The sequence below is a fragment of the Penicillium argentinense genome, assembly GCF_028826775.1.
Source record: "Penicillium argentinense strain IBT 30761 chromosome Unknown utg000009l_segment0_segment0, whole genome shotgun sequence".
Classification (NCBI taxonomy): Eukaryota; Fungi; Ascomycota; class Eurotiomycetes; order Eurotiales; family Aspergillaceae; genus Penicillium; species Penicillium argentinense.
This window is the reverse complement of record NW_026622668.1, coordinates 5,101,346-5,127,334: the sequence shown is the minus strand read 5'-3', so window position 1 is coordinate 5,127,334 and position 25,989 is coordinate 5,101,346. Positions and strand designations below refer to the sequence as shown.

General features: G+C 51.8%; 10 protein-coding genes across 10 annotated transcripts; 3 read left to right on the top strand and 7 right to left on the bottom strand.

Moving 5' to 3' along the window:
* Nucleotides 1–613: 613 nt before the first annotated feature.
* N7532_009486 (uncharacterized protein) lies at nt 614–2,258 on the bottom strand (the record flags this gene model as incomplete). The annotated part of the gene is made up of 2 exons (XM_056621977.1): nt 614–1,477; nt 1,536–2,258. 2 exons carry the CDS (start codon nt 2,256–2,258, stop codon nt 614–616), a joined length of 1,587 nt encoding a protein of 528 aa, XP_056472783.1.
* Nucleotides 2,259–3,012: 754 nt separating this feature from the next.
* N7532_009485 (uncharacterized protein) lies at nt 3,013–4,774 on the bottom strand (the record flags this gene model as incomplete). The annotated part of the gene is made up of 5 exons (XM_056621976.1): nt 3,013–3,098; nt 3,159–3,445; nt 3,505–3,851; nt 3,910–4,586; nt 4,639–4,774. 5 exons carry the CDS (start codon nt 4,772–4,774, stop codon nt 3,013–3,015), a joined length of 1,533 nt encoding a protein of 510 aa, XP_056472782.1.
* A 407-nt stretch (nt 4,775–5,181) lies between these two features.
* N7532_009484 (arylsulfatase) lies at nt 5,182–6,885 on the top strand (the record flags this gene model as incomplete). The annotated part of the gene is made up of 1 exon (XM_056621975.1): nt 5,182–6,885. One exon carries the CDS (start codon nt 5,182–5,184, stop codon nt 6,883–6,885), a length of 1,704 nt encoding a protein of 567 aa, XP_056472781.1.
* Nucleotides 6,886–8,042: 1,157 nt separating this feature from the next.
* On the top strand, nt 8,043–9,465 carry N7532_009483 (uncharacterized protein; the record flags this gene model as incomplete). Its single annotated transcript, XM_056621974.1, has 2 exons — nt 8,043–8,096; nt 8,200–9,465. The coding sequence occupies 2 exons, from the start codon at nt 8,043–8,045 to the stop codon at nt 9,463–9,465; spliced, it is 1,320 nt and encodes a 439-aa protein (XP_056472780.1).
* Nucleotides 9,466–10,898: 1,433 nt separating this feature from the next.
* N7532_009482 (uncharacterized protein) lies at nt 10,899–11,419 on the bottom strand (the record flags this gene model as incomplete). Its single annotated transcript, XM_056621973.1, has 2 exons — nt 10,899–11,159; nt 11,345–11,419. 2 exons carry the CDS (start codon nt 11,417–11,419, stop codon nt 10,899–10,901), a joined length of 336 nt encoding a protein of 111 aa, XP_056472779.1.
* An 812-nt stretch (nt 11,420–12,231) lies between these two features.
* N7532_009481 (uncharacterized protein) lies at nt 12,232–12,566 on the top strand (the record flags this gene model as incomplete). The annotated part of the gene is made up of 2 exons (XM_056621972.1): nt 12,232–12,484; nt 12,520–12,566. 2 exons carry the CDS (start codon nt 12,232–12,234, stop codon nt 12,564–12,566), a joined length of 300 nt encoding a protein of 99 aa, XP_056472778.1.
* Nucleotides 12,567–12,630: 64 nt separating this feature from the next.
* Nucleotides 12,631–13,439, bottom strand: N7532_009480 (alpha/beta hydrolase; the record flags this gene model as incomplete). Its single annotated transcript, XM_056621971.1, has 2 exons — nt 12,631–12,969; nt 13,038–13,439. The coding sequence occupies 2 exons, from the start codon at nt 13,437–13,439 to the stop codon at nt 12,631–12,633; spliced, it is 741 nt and encodes a 246-aa protein (XP_056472777.1).
* A 404-nt stretch (nt 13,440–13,843) lies between these two features.
* N7532_009479 (ABC transporter ATP-binding protein) lies at nt 13,844–18,184 on the bottom strand (the record flags this gene model as incomplete). The annotated part of the gene is made up of 5 exons (XM_056621970.1): nt 13,844–14,727; nt 14,785–14,904; nt 14,964–17,007; nt 17,060–17,723; nt 17,790–18,184. The coding sequence occupies 5 exons, from the start codon at nt 18,182–18,184 to the stop codon at nt 13,844–13,846; spliced, it is 4,107 nt and encodes a 1,368-aa protein (XP_056472776.1).
* A 719-nt stretch (nt 18,185–18,903) lies between these two features.
* N7532_009478 (polysaccharide biosynthesis domain-containing protein) lies at nt 18,904–19,583 on the bottom strand (the record flags this gene model as incomplete). The annotated part of the gene is made up of 4 exons (XM_056621969.1): nt 18,904–18,961; nt 19,021–19,342; nt 19,442–19,466; nt 19,539–19,583. 4 exons carry the CDS (start codon nt 19,581–19,583, stop codon nt 18,904–18,906), a joined length of 450 nt encoding a protein of 149 aa, XP_056472775.1.
* A 632-nt stretch (nt 19,584–20,215) lies between these two features.
* Nucleotides 20,216–25,703, bottom strand: N7532_009477 (uncharacterized protein; the record flags this gene model as incomplete). The annotated part of the gene is made up of 4 exons (XM_056621968.1): nt 20,216–22,375; nt 22,439–22,702; nt 22,757–22,983; nt 23,033–25,703. 4 exons carry the CDS (start codon nt 25,701–25,703, stop codon nt 20,216–20,218), a joined length of 5,322 nt encoding a protein of 1,773 aa, XP_056472774.1.
* Nucleotides 25,704–25,989: the final 286 nt, after the last annotated feature.

The window sequence follows — 25,989 nt, the reverse complement described above, 5'->3', positions numbered from 1 at the left end:
GCGGGATGCTCGGCATTTTTGAGAGCTTTCGCATCAAGTAGGGCAGGCTGACGAGACCCGGTGATCCAGCGTTGCGATGACCTCGCGTCGTCGCATGGCAGCGCAGAACATGCACCGATTGGACCATCGACATTCTAGCTCACATTGGCTCACTTAACATTCGTCGATCATGGCCGAGAGCAGAGTGTGCTCCGTCTGCCAGGCCAGCAGTGCAAAAAAGGCATCCTCTTCAAGCATCGCCGGACGCCACTGCGCGATCATGCCTGGCGCGCAGATGATCGCACCCCCGACGATCCTGCCGCTGTGGGGTCTGTCTTCACGGGGGATATTGGGGAGGGCGGACGAGCAGGTATCATCCGCGCAGGACTCGCAGGACGACCCCTGCAGAGTCTGGGGCTGGCGAGTGGCAGCCGTGATCCTCGGCCAAGGGATGCGTGGCGATCATTGTCAAGTTGCGAGCGGAGGGAGGAGGCAGCCGATGCCTTTCCACCCCCGCGCTTCCTACTTTGCGGTCGTCGCAACTCAGAGCCCTCATGCCGCACACCATCACAGATAATGACTTGAGTATTGGAAGATTCATACGTATCGCGATTCTACAGGACTATCTGCAATTCTATGCACTCAACAATCCATCGCTGTCTCCGTTCCGACGCCTTTCCTTCCGCTCATCCAGCAACGTCTTGGGATCCGGCAAATCTACCTTAGGGAATCGTCCATCCTTAGTATACGGCAGGAAATCACTCGTCTCAACCATCCAGCGGAACATGCGACTCTCCATAAGCCGAGCCTGGTGCACATACTGCGGATCGGCCGCAAGGTTGTGCAGTTCCTTGGGGTCGGCGTGGCGGTCATACAACTCCGCCGGTTCGTACAACCGGTAGATATACGTCCAGTGCTTGTCTCGCATGGAGATCGCCTTCCCAACCAATCGAGTGTCTTCGTGCTGCAGGCCAGACTTGATATCATACGGAAACGAAGCGTTCTCCAGCAGCGGTTCTTCCGAAAGCAGGAACCCTCCTTCCGAGAAGGAATACTCCCGATGTGGCTGATCATGCAAGATAGCGGGCAGCAGCGACATTCCGTTGTGAGGAAAGGTCTCGTCGATGCCACAGAGCTGCAGGATAGTTGGCACCAGGTCGACCATCTCTGTCATACTGTCGCGCACGAGGCCGGCAGGGATGCCACCCCCAGCGATGATCAGGGGCTCCCGAACCAGGGTCTCGGATAACCCGCTTGGCCACTTTTCAATCAGGCCGTGATCGCCAAGATATTCCCCGTGATCCGTGAAGAACATGGTGATGGTCTTGGACCACAGCCCCGTAGCGTCGATCTTGTCCATGATGCGGCCGAACTGGTCGTCCAATCGTGATATCATGCCATGGTAGGTGGAGGCCACTTCCGCCCAGATCTCGGGGGTTGCACGGTGTGTGCCGTGTCTTTCGCGGATCATTTGCATATATGTTGGCTCATAGCCTGTCTGGAAGGATGTCAGATATATTTCATCAGACCCACTTCGCTTCAAGGGGTTTATTTACCTTCTCCTTATGCGAAGATGGAGCTGGCATCTCTTCTCGTTTATACATCGAGAAATAAGGCTCCTCGACCGTGAAAGGACAATGAGGAAACAGCAGAGGCAAAAATAACACCCAGGGCTTGTCATCCGGGGGACACTCCAGCCACTGCTCCGCACCCCGAACAGCAGCCTCATCGTAATCGACCGCCTTGCTCACATCCCTCCGACCTTTATAAAACAGTCGTTCCCAAATACTAATCTCATCCTCAGGTCGCTCATTCCCATTCTTTCCAATAATCTTCGTGACCTCGGGCGGCTCCAAAAACCCATACTCAGTCAAGCTCAGCTCAGTGACAGTTGGAGCAAACAGATCTCCTCTCGGCGCCATGCACGCAACATGATACCCAGCATCCTTTAATGAGCGAAAGAGATTCGGCTCCCAGGGCTTGATGAGGTTCTCCAATGATCGATGCCCAGACACGTGCGGGTAGAGCCCCGTGAACATTGAGCAGCGCGACTGCGAGCATACAGATGCTTGGACATAACATTCTGAAAAGCGGACACCTCGAGACGCAAATTTGTCTATCTGTGGTGTCTGTACGACTGGGTTCATCCCGGTGCAATGTAGGGCATCGTAGCGGAGCTGGTCTGGCATGAAGATCACGACGTTGGGCCGTTCATTGGGGAGGCCGCTTGGTTGGTGCGGGATTGTGTGGGGAGGTTCATCGTCGCCAACCTTCTGCATACTGCCAGTATTGTGACACAAGGAGAAAAGAGCTGGTGAGTGGTATGTGAATTCGGCAATTGCAAATATGGCCGAAGTGAACGTCAGCAGTTGCGTAATTCTTACTCGATGAAGGACTCTCCGACGGACTGAGGATGCATCGTCTCAAGGTAAAATGGCTTAGGATAACAACCTAGGATTCAACGAGCCCGGTATAGGCCATTTAAACCGGCCAACCATCGGCCTCACTGACCGACAGCCGGAACTAACTTACCAGTCCCCGCATTCAACATCTAGTCCGATCCACCGGGCGCGGAGGAGCTATACATCAACGTACCGTTGACCACTAGTATTACCAGACCGAATACATAGCCAGATAGAGGCTTTCCATATCATATGTTCCTTCTATTTGACAAATTGAAAATTTCAGAATTTCCTGATAATCCCCGTGCGGAATCGCGGGCACCAGTTACAGAAGAGCCTGGATCCGGCTGTCGGCGACCGGCAGCCGTAGTGTGACTCGCCATCGCCAGCTGCGATGAGCAACAGGCCCACTCTCTTGTTTTCGAGGCTGTTCGAGGACGTAACAGAGACGAGCGCAGAGCGGTGGTGATCGTTTGGAAAGTAACTTGAAAAATAATATCTCAATTTTTCAAATTCTTAGTTGTAATAATGCCGGAATATTCATCTCAACTCTTGTACACAAGAAGAAAATAATAAGCAAGTAGTTAGAGCATTCGCGAGTACGGTGCGCTCTTCACGCACAATGTACATCCTAGCTGGAATGTGAGTCGACCTTGGTAGCTTCTGTAATCTTGGGCGTATCGTTTTCTGTATCCCTCCGCCCCGAAGATTTCCATTCTGACAATGTTAGTACAGGCAATCAAGGAAATCATGCGGACAGGAAGAGGGACGACATACTGCGGAACTCACGAGCAGGCACGCGCTCTGCCCACATCTCTTCCAACTCCTCAAGGGACCGGCCAGTCATATCTGGAAGACAGAAGTAGGCCCAGCAAAGACCGAGGAGCCCGCAGCCACCATAGATGAATCCCACTCTTGACTGCAGGTTGGCCTCGCCCGCGTCCATCAGATAGGGAAGGGTCAAAGTGACAATGAAGTCGAAGATGAACTGGGTGCAGTATACCATGAGGGCATTCTTGTCACGGAGTCGCAGATGCGGGACTTCGGCTGCTGTCACGGCGCCACTATAGGCAATGAGTTAGTACTGATGATAGTGCATAGAGGAGTTGAATAGGCAACTTACATAGCACCAAAGGACATGATATAGAAGAACCCGAATAGTATACAGACAGTGACAATGCCAGTCTTGTCCGAGGCCGAGACGGTACCCGTTCCAAGTCCACCACAAATCAGTAGTACTGTCGTACATGCCGTACCGCAGACAAGATAGAAGAGTCGTCGTCCGATGATATCGACAAAGGTGAAGGTTATGATGGGACCGAGACAGGTAATTGCGGATGAAATCGCTTTGAAGACAAACGGGCTCATAGTGCCCAAGCTCTTGATGAAGACTGCGCCATATTGGCTCATGAAACTCTGACCCGTGACCTGATTGAAGATGGCGACGGCGATTGCGATGCGAAGGCGTCTCTGGACACAACAAATCGTTAGCCCTGGGGAAGGAATCAAGATATCTGTCAAAACACACCCTATTCGGCCCCTTCAAAAAGTCCGGCCATTGACCCTTGACCTCCCGATCCCGATCAACACTATGCTGCAACATGTTAATCTCCTCTCGACACTCATCCTCCGACAGCCGCGATCCACGCAGCCACTGCAAATGGATCAGCGCACTCTCGTTCCTCCCCTTTCTCACCAACCACCTCGGGCTCTCAGGAATAAACCAATAAAAAGCTAGCACAAAAGCAGGAAACGCAAACATCGACGCAAGCGGAACCTGCCACGACGCATCGCCCTCATACTTGGCCGTCGCGAGCGTAACAAATGAACAAATAAGCGACCCCAAGATATGCGCAAAAACATAGATGACAACAATTGCACCCCGCAGCGCTGTGGGACTAATCTCAGCCAGGAACATTGGGACGAGAAAATTGTCCCAGCCCACGAAGCATTGCACGATGATACGGCCGGCAAGCGCGCCTCCGTATGTGGTCGCGCTGTAGCTGACGGCAATACCGACAATGACTACGATCTGCATTCCCAAGTAGGAGATTCTTCGTCCGAAGCGCTCTGCGATGAGTAGGCCGGTGAGGGCTCCGACGCATTTTGCGGGGAGGCCGAGGGAGTTGAGGAAGGAGAGGTGCTCTGTGCTGAATCCCCATTCTTTGGTTTTGGGGTTGTAGGTTCCGAAGCGTTTTTCGTATGCTGGGGTGCATTAGCATCGGACGTAAATTGAAGTGGAAGAAGGATGATATACCATCCATTGCTTGAATTGTGGAAAAGACACTGTTGTCGAATCCAAAGCTGAAGACGCTGACGCTCATCACGATGATGGCTAGGACCATGTTCAGCGACGCCTGCTTGAACGATCGAAGGTCTTTTAAGTTCGCCATGGTGAAGTTCAGTTTACTTGAACAATCTTGGTGAATGCCTTCGACTGCAAGATTCGGTAACCGTCCGGACTGAGGAGAGGCATATTTTATAGAAGTTAAAACACTCAGTTGTCATAAGTGGCTTCCATGTCGTGATCACACTGCTAGGGCGAAAAATAGCAAGGCAGATGTGGGAAATGTGTAATACCAGCAAGTGCAATTTTCTACGGGGTTTGGTATAGACTAGCGGGGCTGGCGGCGAGGGAAGATCGACTTGTTTCCATTTCGGGGCTAAGCGTTTAGTCCGTCACGCCAAACCCACCGAACGATACAACATCTGCCAATCACGCCTGGCCTCAGCGGGATCAAGTGTATAAAACCACCCGCTATTCCCAATGTTCATCTAAGTGCTTTTGTGCGTCACGAAAATGACAACCAGCAAACGACCAAACTTCCTCGTCATTGTCGCCGACGACCTGGGCTTCAGCGACCTCTCAGCCTATGGATCCGAAATCGACACCCCCAACCTCGACAAACTCGCCCAGGAAGGCATTCGCATGACCGACTTCCACACAGCAGCATCATGTTCCCCGACGCGAGCGATGCTGCTCTCCGGCACAGACGCCCACATCGCGGGTCTCGGGGGCATGGCCGAGCGAATGAATCGCTTTCCGGAAATCTTCAAAGGAAGGCCAGGATACGAAGGCTATCTCAACTTCCGCATCGCTGCATTGCCCGAGATCATGCAAGATAATGATTATTTCACTGTAATGTCTGGAAAGTGGCATCTGGGACTGGAAAAAGAGCTGAGTCCGTCGGCTCGGGGCTTCACGAAAGTCCTGACGACTTTACCAGGTGCTGGGAATCACTATAATCACGAGCCACAGCTCTACGGCGAAACGGAGAAGCCGCGCGCGATTTTGAAGGAGAATGGGCTCTGGATGGAAAATGACCAGTTCATTGATGGAGGGAAGGATCTGCCGAAGGATTTCTATTCTTCGAATTCATTCACGGACTATATGCTTAAATATCTGGATGAGCGAACCGAACGAGAGAAAGAACAGTCTTTCTTCGCCTACCTCCCCTTCACCGCACCTCACTGGCCTCTTCAAGCCCCGCCCGAGACCATCCGCAAATACCGCGGCAAATACGATGGTGGACCCCTGGCCCTGCGAGATCGTAGACTACACGGTCTCATTGAGAAAGGCATTGTGCCAGCAGACGTAGAGCCAGCCCCGCTACACACCCTCGACACAACGCCCTGGGCGGACCTGCCAGAAGATGGACAGCGGAAATCATGTCGATCGATGGAGATATTCGCCGCAATGGTGGACCTCATCGACGTGAACGTCGGCCGAGTACGAGAATACCTCGAGTCCACCGGCGAGTGGGACAATACCTTTGTCGTCTTCATGTCCGACAACGGCGCCGAGGGTCAACTCCTCGAGGCCATCCCCATTCTGGCAGGGGCTACACTCAATGACCTCCTCAAAAAATACTACGACAACTCGCTCGAGAACATGGGCAACCACAACTCGTTCGTCTGGTACGGACCGCAGTGGGCCTCAGCCGCAACGGCGCCTAACCGCGGCGCCAAATCGTATACAACAGAAGGGGGGATCCGCTGTCCATGCATCGTCCGGTATCCAGCCGGTACACAGCTGCCACCGGGGACAGTGACCAACACATTTACCACGGTCATGGACGTCCTTCCAACCATCCTCGATCTAGCGGGCATCCCACACCCTGGGAAAGAATTTCGCGGCCGAGAAATCGCCCCTATCCGGGGTAAATCATGGCGGGCACTCCTCGAATCATCAAAAGACCAAAATGTCACCCTATACGACCCGCAACGCGATATCGTTGGCTGGGAACAGTTTGGAATCGCGGCTGTTCGCGTCGGTCATTGGAAGGCGTTGTATCTGCCTCCGCCGCGTGGACCAGGCAGGTGGGAGCTGTACGACCTGGAGACGGACCAGGGGGAGATTCACGACTTGGCCGAGACCCATCGGGAGAGATTGTTGGAGATGATTGCGCATTATGAGACTTATTTTCAGGAGTCCGGGCTCTTTGATGCGTATGCCATGGTGCAGGCGGTATTGAAGAGTCGGGGGGAGAAGCGGTGGTGGTAGGCACAATCTCCCTCTGAGGGTATGTATGTACTTTGATGTTGGCTATTTATAGCTTATCGCTGCGCTGTAGACGCAGGGAGTGAACAAATCTTACGACATTTCAATCACGTCTAGATGTTGAGTCTATTCGAGAAATAAATCTACTGAATCGCTCATTGCCATGCACTACTGCCTCTTTCATTTGAGGGTACGGGGTTTGATTGCAGTCCATGGACGGGGCAAGGAGAGGAATGATGGCGGCTGATGGCGGCTGATAGTAGTCGATGTTGGATTAAATAACACAATGAAATTGTCTATTCCACTCACACTACATGTCGAGTACATATTTCACGATTCGATCATGCACCTGGCCGTATGATCTAGTTAGAAGCATTAGACCCCCATTGCATTATTGTATGCAGCGGGAACGGCGATATCGATATTTCTGCCAAACACTACGTATCTCCGATGCTACTTCACCTGTGTTCATTTTTCCCTTCTCTCCCTTCACATCCAATTTCCGTCTCTTTGATTGCTGTCTCATCAGCCTGGGTCAATCCAATTTCCATCACCCCCTCCCCCTCACCACGAAACACACTCCCCAAGCAAGGGCGATCGGTGTTTTGTGTTACCGAGTCGTTGACGCCCAGCCCTTGCCGGCGATAGCTGCAGCCCCAGGAAGGGCGCAACTCGTGCTCCAATCCGACGTCCACGAGCTCCACCGATGATGTCGACGGGCGAGACAGTTTCACACGAGTCCACCGTGGATCTCCCGTGCAGAGCCTGAGGGATCCACCCATTTCGCACCGCGCAGCTGGCGGCTGGAGCCTAGTCACTGCGACTGGAATTTAGGGCCAGCAGCTGGGTGCTGAGAGAGCCAGCACACGCGCACAGACAAGCCTCAGACACGATCGACACCGACTTTCAGGCAGGATTGGGATTGGGATTGGGATGAGTGCCAGCCTCTGTCCACGCCATCGTCTCACTGGCTCCACCTCCCCACTCGATAATAATAGAGGCGTCCCTGAGCTGATCCACTCGCGCCTAGAATTGATTACGCCGCCGGTGGCTGAATCCTTTGTCCCTTCACCTCACTCCTGCTCGACCTCTTCGAAATCTGGGGCATCCGTTCCATGTCGTCGCCAGTCCTCTAGGGCCCGTCGCCCGCGCTTGCCACCATGTATCTGCCCCAGAAACGGGCCCTCAGCCGGAAGAACGGCATCTTCATCGTCGTACGTTTTGCTCTCGTGCTTTCCGGCTGTATCCGTTCAGGACTTTCACCCGGTCGCACTCCATGCTCCGTTGCGACGCTACTAACCCATCCCCGACTCTCAGTGTGCCTCCGTCATCCTTTTCGTGCTGGCCTCGTGTACGGCCCTCTATTTCGGGGCTCGATGGCTGCGACAGCGGCACTACAATCCGAAGTATATCCCCGGACAGTACTTCAAGCGGAAATGGAAACATTGGTGTCCCGGCAGCGCCTCCTACGGCCAGGTCCCCAACCAGGGAGCAGTAGCTGCGGACAATGATACTTCATATCACGGGGGAGGCGGCATGAATCCGGAGATGACGACTGCGACCACGGCCACGACCAACAACGACGGCGTGCAGCGCGAGACATCGATTCGATCCATCATTACGCTCCCTCCCTACTCAGCCAGCCCCAAGCCGACCGAACAAGTCGTTGCCCGTGAAGGCGAACGAGGCGGCATGGACATGGTCGTCGAATTCCCCGAGACCAACGAAGAGCAAGAAACTCGCCGCGAAGAGCAGATGGAGGCCTTGTATCAGCTGCGCTTGCAACGACGTCAAGAACTGGCCGATCGTGAAGCCCGTCGCCGCGAGCGACGCGAGGCACGATCTCGTGGTGACTCGATCCGACTGGAGCAGTTGGCCGCCGAGTCTCGTGCTCGCAACAACCGCCGTCGCGAGGGCAGCAACACCTCGCTGAGTGCGTCCGCAGTCGTTGCAGATCACCAATCACGCGAGCGAGATCGACGCATCTCGGCCGTGAGCTATGCAGACATTGGTCATGTTCGACACGATGGCTCTCGTCTTCGCGCCGACTCGCACGACTCTGACCACCACCCGCTCCTGCAGCACGCCTCCAGGGACACAACGTCTCCCTCTCTCGCCGAGCCATCCAGCATGAACTCGCGAGTGCAGTCGATGTCCTCCTCCATCCTGACGACCGACACAGCCGCAACGGAGATCGATCACTGGGACCTGCACCCTGTCTCGACGCGCGGATCCGGCCACCCAACACCCCAGAACGAAGAAGGCGACATCGGCACCCTGAACATCGTCCCTCCACCACCAGAATACGAATATCTCGACTGGGGCGACGCACCCGCCTACGAGAGCCCCGTCCGCGAACGCCAGGAAGAATCCGAACGCCTCACTCCCCTCCTGACACGTCTTCCCTCAATCCACGTCAACATTGCAAGCCCCATCACCATTTCCCCAGTGACGCCGACAGGACTGCAACCGCAAGGAGCAAACAACGACAACGACCCGCCAACGCCCACAGAGTCCATGCAGGAACGAGGCGCTGTTTCAAGCGACCCAGGATCCACCACCGTCCACGCCGGCGTTTCATGATGAGACTCCACAGCGGGAGAGACGAGTGTTAGCGATCCTTGATCTGGAGATCCACATTGATCATACGGCCCTAATGAGCATGATTCACGACTGTATTAGCATTCTCCCTTTTTCCCTTTTTTTCGAACTGCGGTTCGCATCCAGCGCTGCCGGATGGCCTGTTTTTCTGGGCTAGGCGTTCGGGGCTACCAGCCTTTCAAATTTATCCTTTTCTTTTTCTTTTTTTTTTTCTTGTTTTACTGGTGTTTGTGGATGGGCTAGGATCTGGGAGTATCTAGGTAGGATAGCACAAACAAAACAATTATTACTACGCACATCAAGGATTAACACTTACCGGCGTTACCTTCTCCCACGAAACTAAAAAACCCCGGGACGATGTCTGACATGGTAAGAATGCAATGCTCCGGCTCAGATAATTCTTTCACACGAGCCCCAGGATCTATGTTAAGTGATACAAGATCTGCCATCACGAAACTACAGATGACATATTCCGGCTGGCTTGCGGGACAACTCATCTCTCTAGGCAATAGAGCCTTTTTCCTCTTGTCAATATCCCAGTACAGTAGTATTCGAAATAATAAATTCGAGATGTGGGAGTCTTGATAGGGAATACTCCGCTTTTCAGAGCGCTTCCTAAGCTAGTCTCCATATTACATGGAACGATAATGGAACCGGCAACAATGTATTTAACTCGAAACTGCTATGCACACACTATCTCCGTGGCTCTTCGTCGCGGTCTATGGCAGCAACCAGGTTTTGTCACCCTTCATAACCCTCACCTCACTTGGATGGCCCTATAACCACTCAGATGACCAAATAGAACTCGCCTCATGTTCAATCGGACAGAATAGGATATTCGGATGTATGTTTCCAAGGAAATAAATGCAAGTTTTGGGCGTTGAGGAGATTGATATATTGTGCCAAACACTCACCATGGCGAGAATGTCTTCCCGCGCCTCCTCCTGATTGGTGTTTGGCTCAACATTCAATTTTATGAGCTCGTCAATCTTTCTGTGACTGTCACGTAGAAATTTAGTGCCGACATATCCTAGAAACTCGGCTGGGGCAGAGATAAGTTCTCTGTAAAGAACAACCAAATGCTGGAGGTCAAACTCAAGGTGCGTTGCAGCTCTTTTGAGGATATTGTCGAAAACTTAATAGCCGAGTGTCCGTACCTCACTATTTGCGAAGAGCATGGCGGCAAATTAGGAGCTCTTAGATCCTAGATGGTCTGGAGCTCGACCACAATGAATTGTATTAACGTCGTCAGTATTCCGGACCAAGACTTGTCCATCTACGTATGAAATGAGACTAGGTGCAACTTTCTGTATATGGGAGAAATGTTTATGGGGCTTACCTCATTGTGGATCTCTCGGAGTAGGGTCTTTACCTCTTTCGCGACCCCAGTGCGCTGGAGGCGAAGAGAAAGATCTTCAGGTTCGGGCTGGGGACCAGAAACATCCCAAACTATCACCTTCAATAGGCTCTTTCTTCTCAAGTTGACATTTACGAACCTCTTTTCCAAGCCAGCGCAGCTTCTCTAGATCCTCAGGAATGACATTTCCGCAGGGGGCGGCAGGATGATGCTCGGTCACTTTGCCATATTTGATGGCTAGGTGCTGGAACTTAGAAAGAAACACGGTACCATCCGGTTCCTTCGCTCTATCGGGAGCTTTATACTGAGGATTGGTGTACTATTTGAAATTAGTATTCAAGGACAAAGGGAGGTAAATGAAATGCTGACTTACAATCAGGGGCTCCGATGGAACAAGATGGCATAAGTGGTCACCTGTAACCAAGGCGTGTGTCTGGAGAGCACGATAGGGCAGGGTATTCCAGAGAAGATCAACTAATGCTGAGTCAACTCATGCATTGTTACTGTGACTGTCACATTTGGCTTTGGCCACTTCATCTTGAGCTGACGAAGTGACTGGCTAGTATCGTAATGATTCATTGTGGATATGGTCGATGCAAAATTTTCACACATAGAGATCGGATACATTATTGAGGACAACTGCTGTTTCTATCGTTCTTTTATATTGAACACACCACATAAAACGTCTGGAAACATGACGTGTTAATAATTTTGATGAAGTAAAACCCGCTGGCAGCCTATGTCTGTGCTGAGTTAGACTTTACAATGTCCTGATCTAGAGAAGATCAGTTTCCTAAACGCAGTTCAAATATATAGTCAAGTGTGGGATAGAAACAGGATTCATTCACTACGGCGTACATTGAAAAACGTCACTAGGTAGCTACATAGTTTTGCACACGTTTTTTGTTGCTGCATTAGATATTCCAATGACATGAGAGGAGTCATGCTCATAACCCGATGGGTAGAATGACGAAAGCTTACGGACCTCCATCCTACGTGTCATTCGCCTGAAATTAAAGTCCACTAGCTAGCTTTCCGTTCTATAAAAACCCTCCAAATTTCCATTTCAACTTCTCTCCGGGAAAAAAAAAGAAAAAAAAACCTGTGAATCTAATAAACGGAAACAAGTACATCTTGAGCTTGCTACGATTGGTTATGATTCAATTTCCGGTTTCAATGTAGAAAAGGTTTAGCGCGTGCGGAGAATTTTGGTGTGACTGCACAGACCCTCGTTGGTTGCATTGAGGAGAATACATCTCAATGTGTCTAGAAGATCCTCTGGTTTGAAACCACACGAAGCCGCTAGCAAGTGCATAGAGGAAAACATCAAGAAGCTTAGTGCTGAAGAGCAGAAGGAAATCAGGAAGTTCATGAAGGATAATCATGAGAAAATGGCCCAATTGGCCCTTGCACAGGCGGATGATGTATCCGCTGAGACACTCATCTTCTTCACTGTGTCTCCATTTGTATTCAAGACCGCCTTGATTCAGCCGTTGGCATCTTGCTGGATAATTGATTCAGGAGCCAATACTCATATCAGCAACCAACGAGACAGATTCATCACATTCGCCGACCAGAAACTGCAAGAATCTGCGTCAACCGACCAGGTGGAGGAGTTCTCTGGGTACATCTTAAGGATGTGTGGTATGTCCCAGGATTCCAAATCAACGTCATCTCAGTATCAGAAATCAAGAAGAATGGATTCTTCGCAATATGTACAAATTGACATTCAAATCAAGTCCACATATGCATCTGAAACCACAGTGACCACAAACATTAAAGTGCCCCGACTACTCATCCTCAGCCGTCTGTCTCCGAAGAAACTCAGCCACCTCATCCGCCCGCGAAAGCCAGGGCGAATGCGCTGCCTTGATCTTCTGCGTTTTAATCTGGGCACCCTTCCGCTGGGCCCGGTCAACCATCACCTGCTGCACAGGAAGGGGGATAGCCTGGTCATCTTCACAGAGCAGATAAGAAGCGGGCAACTCCAGATAAGCCGCACCAGTTGCGGGACTATTCTTCGTCACCCACGCATGCGGACGCAGCGTCTTGGCCCATTCCGCGCCATCGGGTACATCGTGGAAGAAGAGTGGGTGGGGGTCACTGGGCATGACGGTTTCATTTGCTTCCTGCGTCAGAAATTAGTACTAAACACCCTGACCCCGGGACTACCTTGGTTGAGTCTGTCTTTACTTACATCCCGAACATACCACGGCGGCGGCGACCCGCCAAAAGCCCCAATGAGACTCTCGCCAAACGCAGGAATAAAAGCCGCGATGAAAATCAATCTCACAACGCCGCCTTTCTTCCCTGACAATTCGCGCTCATACTTTGCCAGTCCATCAAGGGCACTGTTGACCGGCAACCCAGACCAGCTGTGAGAGACAACAAACACATCCTTTCCAGCTTCGGCGGCAGTCTCCACCAGCGCACGCACCGCGGCGATATCGAGCTGGAGATCTTGCACTGAGGCAGGTTGTTGGATTGATGGGAATGCGACGGTGTGGCATTCGTAATCGTCCAGTTTTGAGATCAGCGGGTCAAACACGGTTGGCGGGTACCATGCGCCCGGGGCGAAGATTAGGACTGGCTTGGACATTTGGAATGTATACTGTTTTGTCTGAGAGTGTCACTTGAGAGAGATGTGGCGTGCAGGACACGGCGGGTGGCTGTTAAGAAGGCCGACAACAAAACAGCCGAAAGGAACTCAGCTACGGAAGAAAGCGAGGGGCGCGGCCGGCGCTCGAGCGAGAGATGGAGAGATGCGCGACTGATTGGCTCGCGGGGCTCGGTGGAGTCCAGGTGTATATCGCGAAATTGGAGAAAATTGGAGATACCAAAAAAAATAATTGAATTCTGAAAATAAAAAATACAAAAGTAACGATAAGAAGAATGACAGGCAGATGACAGCAAATGAGCAGGATTTTGATCGGCCGCCCGGCCCAAATGCGACAAAAACAGCGGGTTTCACCGGGAAGTTTAAGTGAAATATGCTACGAGATTTCAAACATCCGAGTTTCCATCGTGGATCAACTCGTACAATTTCCCGCCGGCGTGATGCGCTAGCTCCTGGTAAGACCCATCCTCAACGACAACGCCCTGATCCAGGACAACGACATGGTCCGCGATCTCAATCATCTCCTTGGCGTGCGTGATGATGAGGACGGTCAGGTTCTTGCGAGCAGCGACAAGCCGACGAATCGTACGCCGGACGATTCGGGCGCCGGCCGGATCAAGGCTAGAGGTAGCTTCATCCAGGATGAGGATCTGGGGCTGACGGATAAGAGCGCGGGCGATCACGAGACGCTGCTTCTGGCCGTCTGAAAGGCCAATGCCCCCGTCTCCGACGACGGTCTCGTAGCCCATTGGCAGCGACGAGATGAAATCGTCAATTCCGGCAGCTCCGGCGGCCGCGCGAACATGGAAGGTTGAGGTTAGTGGGGAGTGCATGTCCATACCGTAGGTGATGTTGTCACTGATTGTGCCGGGGAAGAGAGTGGGTTGCTGTGAGACGACTGCGATCTGTGAGCGAAGGGTGGGGACATGTAGGTGCAGAATATCACGGCCACCGAGGGTCACAGTAGCTCGACCAGATGGGGTGATGGGAGCCTCATACAAGGCTAGGATGAGGGAGGCGATGGTGGACTTGCCCGATCCAGAACGACCGACAATAGCGGTGCATGAGTTTTGCTGGATGGTGATTGACACATCTTTCAGGACGAGCGTCTTGGGTCGCGATGGGTATCGGAAATTGGTCTTGCTTAACATGATTGGGGTAAGAGTGGTGGCCTCAATGTGGCCCTTGTGCTCGTGAGATTGGTCGCGGGGCAGTGCTGCAAGTCGGAGGAGCTTCGATGCGATTTCGCGGGAGGTGTTGATCTGGGGAACTATTTTTGCGTCGTTGTCAGTAAAGACACAACAGCAATAGGGATTGGGATACTCACTCCACGATAGAATCTGGGCCGCGTACCCAATACTGAAAAGAAGCATCGAAAACACCATCATCACGGAATTCACGTCGTATTCATAGCCCACAAGGGCTCCTCCATAGTAGAAGATTAACGCTGTAATCACTCGTGTTAGCAAAATTCACACTCTGCGCTACTGGGGACACTACACATACCACTGGCAAATATCACGGTCGACTCAACCATGCCGAAAAGCAAGCCTGTGTAAATGGCCCGCTTCAAGCCCACCGTCAAAGAGTTCGAGACCGCATTCAGATGCTTATGGTGGAAATATCCTTCCAAAGTCAAGGTCCGCACCGTCCGGATTTCCGAAAAGGTCTCGTCGAAAATCTCAAAGACGAGGCTGTTAGCTGCATTGCCCCGTCGCTCCCACATGCCATTAATTACCTCGAAGCCACGAGTGATGGCATAAATAAAAGGCCCACAAGCCAGAGCAACAAGAGTCAATTTCCAGCACACAATCAAACTCCAGATGATGGCCATGGCGGTGATCGAAATTGCCACGATGACATATCCAGCAAACCGGCCTAGCAGGTTGCGCATGTCCTCGCCATTTTGGTCCAAATACGCCACTAGTTTTGGAGCGCTATTTCCATCCTTCTCGAACCATGCCTTAGGCTGGTCCATGATTCGTTTGAATGCCCGGTTGCGGATAGTATCCATCCAGATTTCGCCGGAGAATTCTAGGAAATAGTGCATGAAGAACGAAGCGAGGCCGTCCCCGACAGACACACCCAGTACTGCGAGGGACCACTTCATGGCTAGCTTTGCACTATCGCTTCCTGCATAGAAAGTGGCGAAGAGCTTGGAGAGACAGTATGAGAAAATTGGGGTTGCACTAGCGTGGGCAAGAGAAGATATGACGCCCAAAAACAGAATGAACTGTTGCTTGTAAGTCAGGCTGGGAATCATCGTACCCATGATCGTAGAAAGTGGCGTTGCCTTTTGCTTCTTCAATCGCTTCGATATTCTCAGATGTCTAAGCGACTGCCGGTGGGATATTCTATCCCGATTCGAGTCCTGTCGGACTGGGATGTGTGAATCATGGAGCGATCTTACGTCTGCTCTTTCGACGTCTGGGGCCTTCCCCTTCATCTTACGCATTTGATTTCCAGTGGGTCTTACCTGGGGGTCATCGAGCCAGCCTGAGGAGGTCACCTCTCTCCTTGGCGGGCGTTCATCTAGTATGTCCAGTGTGGGGGAATTCTTGCTTGTCCGAGCATTCGAGCTGGCATTCGGAAGGTCATCAGAGCGGTTGAGGGACGTACCGTATTGCATCGAAGCCATTTGGAATGTGCTCGTGCGGAAGCTTGGAGGAAGGTGGTGCTGTGCCCATGACTTTCTGGTGTCCTGACGCGCCCGTCGAGGCATGACAGGGTGGAGATCCTCTAGAGTATTGTCCGAATCATCATAATGCGAACCCTCATGGTAGAAGCTGGATGCTTGACTCAGGTGTTTCTCAAGCGGCTTCGACTCCTTTGGTTCGCGCTGACGCTCCGTCTCAAAGTATTTACGTGCTCCCGGTTCAATCTCGACATGTCGTCGATATCCGGAATAGACAGTATGGCCATTCTCCAGGATGTAAACAAAGTCATGAGCTTGAATCTGGGCCATGTCATGGGTAATGATGATCGTGGTCTTTCCCTTGCGCCACTCCCGGATGGCTTGCATCACTGCAATTCGACTTGTATGATCCAGAGCACTGGTGGGCTCATCCAGAATAAGGATCGGCGTATCGCGCATTCTTGCTCGGGCAATCGCAAGTCGCTGTCGTTGTCCGCCACTCAAGAAACTTCCACCGGGGCCGACACATGTATCCAGACCCTTGGGCAGACCGTCAATCGTATTCTGGAGCGCGGCGAGGTCAACTGCGTTCGTTAACTGATCCGTCAGCGCCAGGTGGGGGTTTCTGCTTCCAAAGGCAATGTTTTGCAGAACCGTATCGTTGAACAGAACGCTGCGTTGCTCGAGGAGCGTAATGTTATTTCGGATCCAGTGGGTATTCAAACTGCTCAGGGGCTTTCCATCGATGAATATTTGACCCGACTTTGGAACATAGAACCGCATGAGTAGTTGACCGAGTGTGCTTTTGCCTGATCCGCTCTTGCCGATCACAAATGTGGTTTCTCCGGCGGGAAAGAAGAAGGACGATGGCCATAGAACTTGCCTGTCTGGTTGACTTGGGTATGCGAATGAGACCTGACTATGATGTTAGCGACTGTAAAAATTCTGTTTTTATGGGTAGACACACGTTTCTGACTTCAATATCACCCTCGCAATGCGAGGGGTACGAAAGGCCATGCGTCTCACTTTGTCTTCTGTCTTCCTTGCGAGTCTGGATGATAGACTTCAGCTGCATTCCAGCAACCTTTCCCTTTTCAATCACAATAATCTGAGGTAGAATCTGTTCAATTGATTGCGCTGCAGTTAGGCAAGCCCAGAATGTGCGAAGCACTTGACCAGATGTCAGCTTGTCTGCTCGAGCCAGCGCACTTCCATACCAGAACCCTTGCACGAACATCCCGAATATCATCCATCGGATGAACGCGATTTGGAGGGAGTTCAGTCTTGCCTGTCGGAGGTAGTAAAAAGCGGCATTGTGGATTCTGTGTGAGAACTTGCGAACTTCAATCCGCTGGCCGTTGAGACATTTCACTGTGTCGATGTTGGCGATGGCGTTACTCGCGGTTTTGGAAGCCTGAGTGAGCTCACCCTGTTGAGCCGTGATGCTCATCTTCATCCTTGTGGAGAGGTAAGCGATTATGGAGGAGAATACCGGAATACCTGCGAGAGTGACGAGCGACAGACTCCACGAAGTGTAGAAGCCCAGGATAAGCGACGCGATCGATCGGCACGAGTACTGTATGATCAGACCCAGAGGCTGCGAGGTTGCCATTTTCAAGTCCTGCATTTGTCTTTATCGAGTTGTCAGTGCGTTTCCTTTTGTAATGCTTGGAGGGAGAAGTTGGGGGGAAACACACGCTTGGATGCCGGAAAAGAGAGCACCAGATCCTTCTGTTTGAGCCTCAAACCATGCCAGGTCACGACTCAGCAGCTCAATAAAGACATTTTCTCGAATAGTCGACACCTGGAGCTCCGCAAAGGCGATGAATGCGGCGTAGTAAGCGCCGTTGAGAAACCATCCTGCTGTTCCAAGCCCGACCATGCCCAGGCAACCCTTCCCTATCTTGCGATGCAGCTCGTCAACCTCTATCTGTCCGGCGCCGAATACCGTGAAGGCATCAAACACATCACCGAAGAAGACTGCCAGCACGGGGGTCACACAGCCGGCAAGAAGTGCGAAGATGGATCCAATGATCAGACTCGGGAGGTGGCTTCGAGCCGTGAAGTTAAAGAGGGACTTCCAGCTGGACATTGATTCGTTGCTCGATTCTTGCTCAGCTTCGCAAACGTCAGTTTCGGGGGTTTGGGGATCCGATCCATTGTTTCCATCAGTTCAGCGAAGTTGCAGAAGACGCGTTGAGGGGGAAAGAGGCGCGGGAGTCTGAAGACTCATATTTCCACGGATGGGTTGGCGCCTGCGCGATTTCCGTTTTGTCAAGGCAACACGCTGCACCTTCCTCTTTTCCTGGGTTTTGTGGCCTGAGAACAATTCTAAATTTTTGAGTGTTGAATCATGGAACGCGTAAGAAGAAAATACATCAACAAAGAGTGGGACGTGTTTGTTCGAAGCCGGTCACATGTTTCATACTCGTCGCCCATCTTTGTACTCACGAGCGAAAGGGAATAACAGCTAAGAAATGAATGAAATATTCGTCAAATGCAGTTTATTTGCGGGTATATTGCTAATCGCCCACGAATCCGTTCCATAGGGGGCCCAGGGCAAAACGGCCTTGTGCCAAATCCTAAGGTACCATACTTACAAATCATTTTGTCTATCAATCGTAACTAGAACCCAGTCCGTATAGTCACGTCCCGACTGCACGAAAATGTACAGGCGCGAAATCGCGCTTCCTTTGTATCACACGGAGCAAAGAGGAATCGGTGCATGCCGTCGGTGTCGGGGCCCGGATGTGGAACCGTACTCGAGACGTATCGCCAAGCACAGCGAAAAAGAGGAAATGTGATACGCGATCATTTGCTGGCCTTCTGAGAGCGCTCATAGATCCAGTCGTTCAGACCAGCGCGGTTGCTAGAATCAAGGAGGTTAGTTTGACGATTCAATAGACCTCTTGGGTGAAGGAGACTCACCGAGCAATCTCAACAGCGTAGAACTGCATGCGCACACCGAAGATGGTGGTGTCCTGGTCATACTCGACATCGGCGCGAGTACGGACGATAGTACCAAAGTTGTAATCCTCGATCTTCTTTTCGAACTGGTTCACCCATTTACGCCACTTCTCCTTGCCAGCCTTGCTCTTCATCTCGTCCTCATTGATGGTACCGGCGGGGTCGAACTCGGGGAACTCCTTCATGAAGGATTCATAGATCTCGTCGTCCATCTTGGTCAGGCGCAGCTGCGAGCCCTTGACCTTCTCGAGGATAGCCCAATATGTCATGAGGTGTTCGACAGCTATTTGGAGGATCCAATGTCAGTTTCCAGGGGTTTAAAGCGCGCGTCCAAGCTCGAGTCGGTGGTCTGCGCATATGTTGAATCGACATAGTCACTAACCCTTCACAGCGAACTGCTTCTCCATCTGTAAATTGTCAGTATACTGAGGCGGATCTTCGCGGTCTATGGAAGCGGACAAGGATCTGGTGCGACGTACATCCTCGAAGTTCTCGGCAGTCTCGGGGTCGAAAGGCTTGGCCATTTTGTCGTTTTTCTTTTTGTCGAACACGACTTAAACAATTGCGACAGTTGTATAGGGGATTGCACAGGATGCAAGTGAGTGAAGTGGGGGGAAAGTGCTGTGCCCCGCGAATTTTTTTTCCGGGCGGAGAGGAAATACTGCCGCTTGCGCGCGACGTCATTGGCCTCTACCGCTGCTTACGAAGCAATGTCAACCTCAAGAGAGAAACAGCGCATTCCAGCAGCTTCCTTTCAAAGTACTCCAAAGCTTCGCATCTACTTGGTGTCAAATGAATATATTTCCATGGTTTCCATCTCATGGCGGTATGGGAAAACTTTGATGATACAAAATCCCATTAAAGCCTCCTGAGCTCTACATTTTATGCAAAGGGGTCACCCAACTTCTCATGTACCGTATTCTGTATCAAAACGTGTGATATCTTCGATCATCCATTCGAGGTTTTGACGAGCATAGTAAAGTACAAAATAGTCAAGAGAGTAGCAAATCTCACCGAAAAGAAAGCATGATGCAATAGTCGCTGTTTTTTGTGGATGTAAAATGCATGTGGGGAATAAAAACAATTATCAACGGTAAACTGAAGACACAACATAGACACTAAAACAAAAGTTCCACTAAACGCCATCGCTATGCTACTAATTTCGTCGGAGTGCGTCTTGTGCGGCGACGCGGATATTGAAGAGAAGGTCTTCGACTTGGCGGAGGCCATTGAGGTCCAGGGTGGCGGATTTCGCCTCGTCCAGAACCTTCTGTAGGAATGTAGCAAGGTCTTTCTCGCTGCTACCAGCATCAAGCATAGGCGATGGCTCTGTTTGAACTTCAGTCGTGAAGACATTGGTAGTTGGTTGGATGGGAGCTGCTGATGACTTCTCTTGGGGTTTGTTGACATCCATGGTTTGGGTGTCGCGAGTAGTTGTAGGCTCGATTGAGGGAGCCATGTCTGTCATTTGAGAATCGGTTACTTCTTCAGTAGAAACGAGATGTGTGTTCTCTGCAAGCGTGTTTTCAACAACGATACGTTCGGGCATCAGACCCTCAGTACCATCCTGATTCTGGTGCTGTTGTGTCTCGCCGGATAGGAGCTGAGATGGGGTTTGCTGTTCTTGAGATGGCTGCGAAGACTCGACTTCAGTTCGAGTCGACCGTGACCTGCGAGAACGGTTTGATTTGGATCTGATGGATTGTTCTTCAGGTACAGTGGACGGCGGTTGATCATCCAAGCGAAGGGACTTCCGCGATCGTTTCGGAGGCGGCGGCGCAGGCTCATCCTGTTTGGGTGGCTCTTGCGATTCGGTAAGCTCAAGTTGTGTAGCTGGAAGGGATTTTTCCTGTGGAGGTTCTTCCCTCCGCTGGAAGTTGCGAGTGGACCGGCGAGGTGTGGCTGTCTCTGGCTTTGCGGAGTGGTTTTCAGGTGGAACAGTCGTAGACTCCTGAGCGAGATCTTCAGACGGCGTAGGTTGGGGCTCCTCGGCCTCGGCGTGCAACTCATCCTTCGATGCTGTGAGCCTGCTGGATCGGCGTCGCTCCTGAGCGTTTTTCGCCCGAGTCTCACGGGAATCATCCTCTTCGCGTTTCCTCTTCTTAGAAGATTGAACGGTGGCTTGTTCTGCCACAGCTTGAGCCTTATCAGCTGTTGGAGCACGATCGCCTAGGTCAACAGCAGACTCTAGGTCTTGCTCCAATTGAGATGCAATTTGGGTCTCCATATCTTCGCTGGACGAATCCAGATTGTACTCCGGAAGAGCCAGAGTAGCAGAAACATCTGCTGATTGGTCGGGCTGCTGACTTTCAGACTGCTGGCTTTCGGACTGCTGGCTTTGGCTATTTGCGGCTCTTGCAGCGTTCTTCCTCTTTCTTCGCTTAGAAGCAGTCTTCGATCTATTGCTCTGAGGAACCTGATCATCGGTCGGCTTCACGGGAGTTTCAACTGCTGCAGGCGTAGGCGGCGCCGAGCTCTGCTTGTTGTCCATAGATTGACCAAGAGCAGATCGTGTTCGTCGGCTTGGTGGCCTTTCGTCTGCCTGGGGAGCACCATTATTCTCCTTCGAATCCTCTGGCTGATCGGCCTGGGATGGTGGCGATGGTTCTGGAACAGTGGTAGAATCGTGGACAGGCTTCTTAGGACTGTTGGAAGCACTTTGCTCTCCGGAAGAGTTGCGAAGCAATGCCTTCTTTGCCCGTGCAGACCGACGACGCTCACTCCTAGTGGGTCTCGTTCTTTTCTGCGGGCTGGGACTGCGCGAGGCATATTCTGGCGGAGAGGACGGCAGATCAGAGGCATTGGTCATTGTAATATCTGGAACACTCAGCGATGGGACTTCTTTAGTGGCTGCAGGGGTCGGGTCCCGTGTAGCTGGGGTAGGAGATGACCCAATGAAGCCTTCATCGTTTTCTGTCGGAGCAAGGGTCGGAGTGAGAGGAATTGCTCCTGTGCCGTTAGAAATATGGAATCTGCGGAGATGAACAGGTGTGTCGTAACCCGACTTTCCAGGAGTATTGGCTGGTGATGACGATCGGATAGATTCGATCATCCTGAACATTTCGCGCTGGTTGACTGCAGGATTGATGGCCGAGACATCCTCCACCATTGGCTCCTCGGGTACCTCAGATAGTGAGTTTGTCGGCAGCTGAGGCTCGTTCAAATCTGTTGTCTCCACGGAAGACTGATGTTCCATCCCGATCACAGGTGACGAATCAGGATTCACCGAACGAGGCAGAATGTTGCGAGAAATGGGCTGTTTGATTTCTGATTGAGAGGCAGCAGTCTCACCAACGGAAGAGAATGTGGCGACATCCTTGCAGGTGGGAAGATTAGCAAAATGGCCACAGGAGACATTGTGTGGGGGAGTGTGCTATACCTGTACATCCTCATTTTGTTCCGAAGCACCAGCCGAGAGAATGGCAAGAGCTTTCTGTAGCGATTGACCGATGCTAGTCTCCGCAGCAAGGGGATCGGAGGCAGAGTTGGTTGAGATCCAGAAATCAACGAAGCGTTTGGTTCTTGACAGATGAGGGGACTCAAGTCCTGCACAAATGATGGTGTCAAACTTCTGAATGGTGGTCAATTGGTCAAGCACAGTAGTTTGCAAGACATTGAGCACGGCAGATGAGAGAGCCCGACACTATGCAATTGTTAATATCAAATCCGATGAGATTTTCATTCTGGTCACACATACCGCTGTCAAAGTACGGCTATCCACCTTGTGCTCAACATCGATTTTTTGTCGCTCATCCTTTATCCACAAAGCCAACGATGCCTGGAGAGATTCAAGGGCATGGTGGCGAAAAGATGGGACACCAGACCCAAGTAGCGATGTCAAAGATTCAAGGAAACCTGCGAGGCCATCGGCGCGCGACAAGTCGAAGCTCTTGTATGCCGATTGAAGTGTCTTTCCAACAAGTGCTATTAAACTTCCGGGGAAAGGCGGAGGTGTTTCCCTGCTGGGATACACCGTCTATCTCAAGGATCCTCTCTTGCATGAAAGGAATTGACATCGAGTGAGCAAGCAATGCTGCAGCGGGGAAATACGTGTCGTTGGCAGAAAGAGGCGCCAGGTGCTCGGCCACAGGCTCTATGATGAGAGTAGCCAGGGATCGATCGCCCTTTTCTGTTCGTACCACTCGCACAAATGATTCCAATAGATACGCCCATTTGGAGCAAGCAGCCGGGAACTGTACACCGGAAGCCAAAATTTTGGTGATATTTTCGTAATCACGGGACACGGAGCCATCACGTTCACGAGAAGACTCGATTGGAAATGACTGCAAGGCATTGGCTGCTGCCCCTGCACTAGCGGTCCAGATTACCTCGGAGAGAACGGATGGGGAGGTTGATGAGGTGTCGACAATGGTCAATTCTGCACACTGCCGCACAAGTTCGAGACGAGATCCGCGAGAAATCTTGCTCTTGCAAGCGGATTCGATAGTGTCATGTACAAGTTTTCTGTATGATGATGTCGGTTCGTTGATCATGGAGGTGATGCCGACTGCGCGAAGAAGGTGCAAGATTGGGCTATCAGAATTCGTCCCGGGGGTAGATTCGCGTCCTGTTCGGATAATGGACGTTTGAAAGGTCTCCTCTATGGTCTTCATAAGAAGCTTTTCCGTGAAGGAGATGCCCCCAAGGGAACTAATAATAGTTGTCGACAAGAATCGAAACCTTTCGAAGAAGACATCTGTGCAGTTGTCGCCCGCGGCATTGAGAGAAGACGGCCCACTCATCAATAGATAATTTAACAGCCCAACAACACTTGCCACGGCTTGCATAGACTCCCCGGAGGGCGTGATCTCTTTGTTGGAGGCGAGAGACAAGGCACTAGAGAAGCTGTTCCAGGCAAGAGCGATGTTTGAAGTTTTCAAATCTTCATCGTTCCATACTGAGGATTTGAAAAGCGACTTGAGCACCTTCACGATTGAAGTGACTCTAGAGCGTACCCACCTGGGGTCAAGTGAGGGCAATTCGTCGGCCTCCATCTTAGTGGAATCGTTGATCCGGTTCTCACTCCAAACCTTAGCTTGTGATGCCCACAGAAGATTTGAAAGAACGCGCGCAGCATTGTCACTGAGGCTGGCCGTGGTGAATGTGCTTGTAGCAGGAGCGGAAACATATTCTTCCCAGACCAGGTCGAGATAGTGATGAGGAGGCGATGGGCGGAACGCGTAATACAAGAGATTGTTATAACTTCCCAGGGAAAGTTGTGTTGGCGAAGCTCCTGTTTTATCGGACTTTTTCCGTTCGAGCTGCGAGAGAATCGGCTTTCCCAACATCTTCAGCAGCGAACGGCTGGTCGTTTCATTCGGTCCAACCGCGAAGACAAAACGGTTCCAGCCCACGATTGCCTGTGCCTTGATGGCGGGCTCGCTGCAGTTGAAACACTTTTGAAGGACAAGTACCCATTCTTTGAAATGCTCCCATTGGTCCAGGCTGCGTGTCTTGTTCCGGAGGAAGAGGATGATAATGCTCCAGATTTGCGGAACGTGGACACCACTTTCCACAGTCGCCACCATGCGTGACATACGCTCGCGGATCTCCATCACAAGCTTGCGGTCCTTTTGTAAGGTGCGGTCGAACAGGTCACGAATGCTCTTCGATAATGACAGGTTCGGACCCATTGTCATTGCGATTTGGAAGCCTAAGGAGATGGCCTTTAGGCGAGTATCCTTCATATGATGAAGCAAGCCGAAGATGAGTTGCTCCATCCAGAGAGGCGCTTGGGTGACAAAGGTCGACTTGGATTGAGCAAAGAGGCGCTGGTAGATGCTAAGTCGATGGAGCGCGATCGCTTTTCCAGTGACATGTTTGGTGACATCTTGCAAGACCGTGAGGAGGCGAATGATTCGAGGATTTGTCATGATCTTCGGGCTGAAGTTTTGGGTGGACAGAATCGACATGTAATGAGTCAAGACGGACTTCGGCACCTTAGCTTCGTGGAGGCAAGTAATCGCATGCTCCACAATGAAGACCTTGAATTCATCCGGCAGCTGTCCTGAGATATCACTGTGCCACACAAAGGCCGCAGAGAGCTTGAGGGCCTGGTTGGCCAGGTTTGTATCCAGAGGCACGCCCTTGATCAGATCGCGGCTGACATCGCGCTGGATGAACCCGGTGATTAGGCCCAACTTCTCCGCAATGTCTTTCCCGGCCGGCAGTCCGTCGTATGTTCGCAGCGCACCGAAAAATTGCATATATGCGTCTAGTCGTGATGTAACTGATACACCCGCCAATTGCTGCGTGACGGATTCGAGGAGCATGTCGAGGGATTCGGTGGTGAATTTATCCACGTTGGGCGACCAGACGGGGATCGGCGAGTTGGTTTCTTTGAGGATCGACTTGAAGGGTCTAATTTCGGTCATGTGCGGGCTTCCAGGATTCGGGCTTTCCTTCGATTCGGGCTGTTTGGCGCTCCAGGGCGAGTCGATCGTGGTATGGAGCCATGGCGAAAAGGTTACACGCTTTGAGCCACGACTGGACGGAGGAGCCCTGGCCGAAGCAGGCTGAGGCGTGTCCGCGGGGGTTTGCGCGGCGACCGGCGTGTCGTCGTCGTCCTGGTTCTGGTCGATTCTTGAACCTGGCCTTGGAGGTGTGGGCGGACGGGCAGGGAGAGGACCGAGGATCTCCACCATGGTTTTAAAAGAATGAAAAAGGGAGATGGGAGGATTCAAGGACCATTGCTGGGCGAGGGCGATGAACAGGATCAGCGAGGCCCTTCCATGAATCGTGGGGGGTATCGAGAGGTGGATGGAGGCTCGAACGGGGACTGGGACTGAAGGTGAGAGGAGGCCCGGCCAGAGAAAACTAAGGTCGGACGCGCCCTCGCGGATCGCGTAAAGTGGCCGCGCGAAGCCCCCAGGCGCCAAGGCATCCCGCGCTTCAGGTGTCAACCGTACTTTGGCGCGATTACGTACGAAT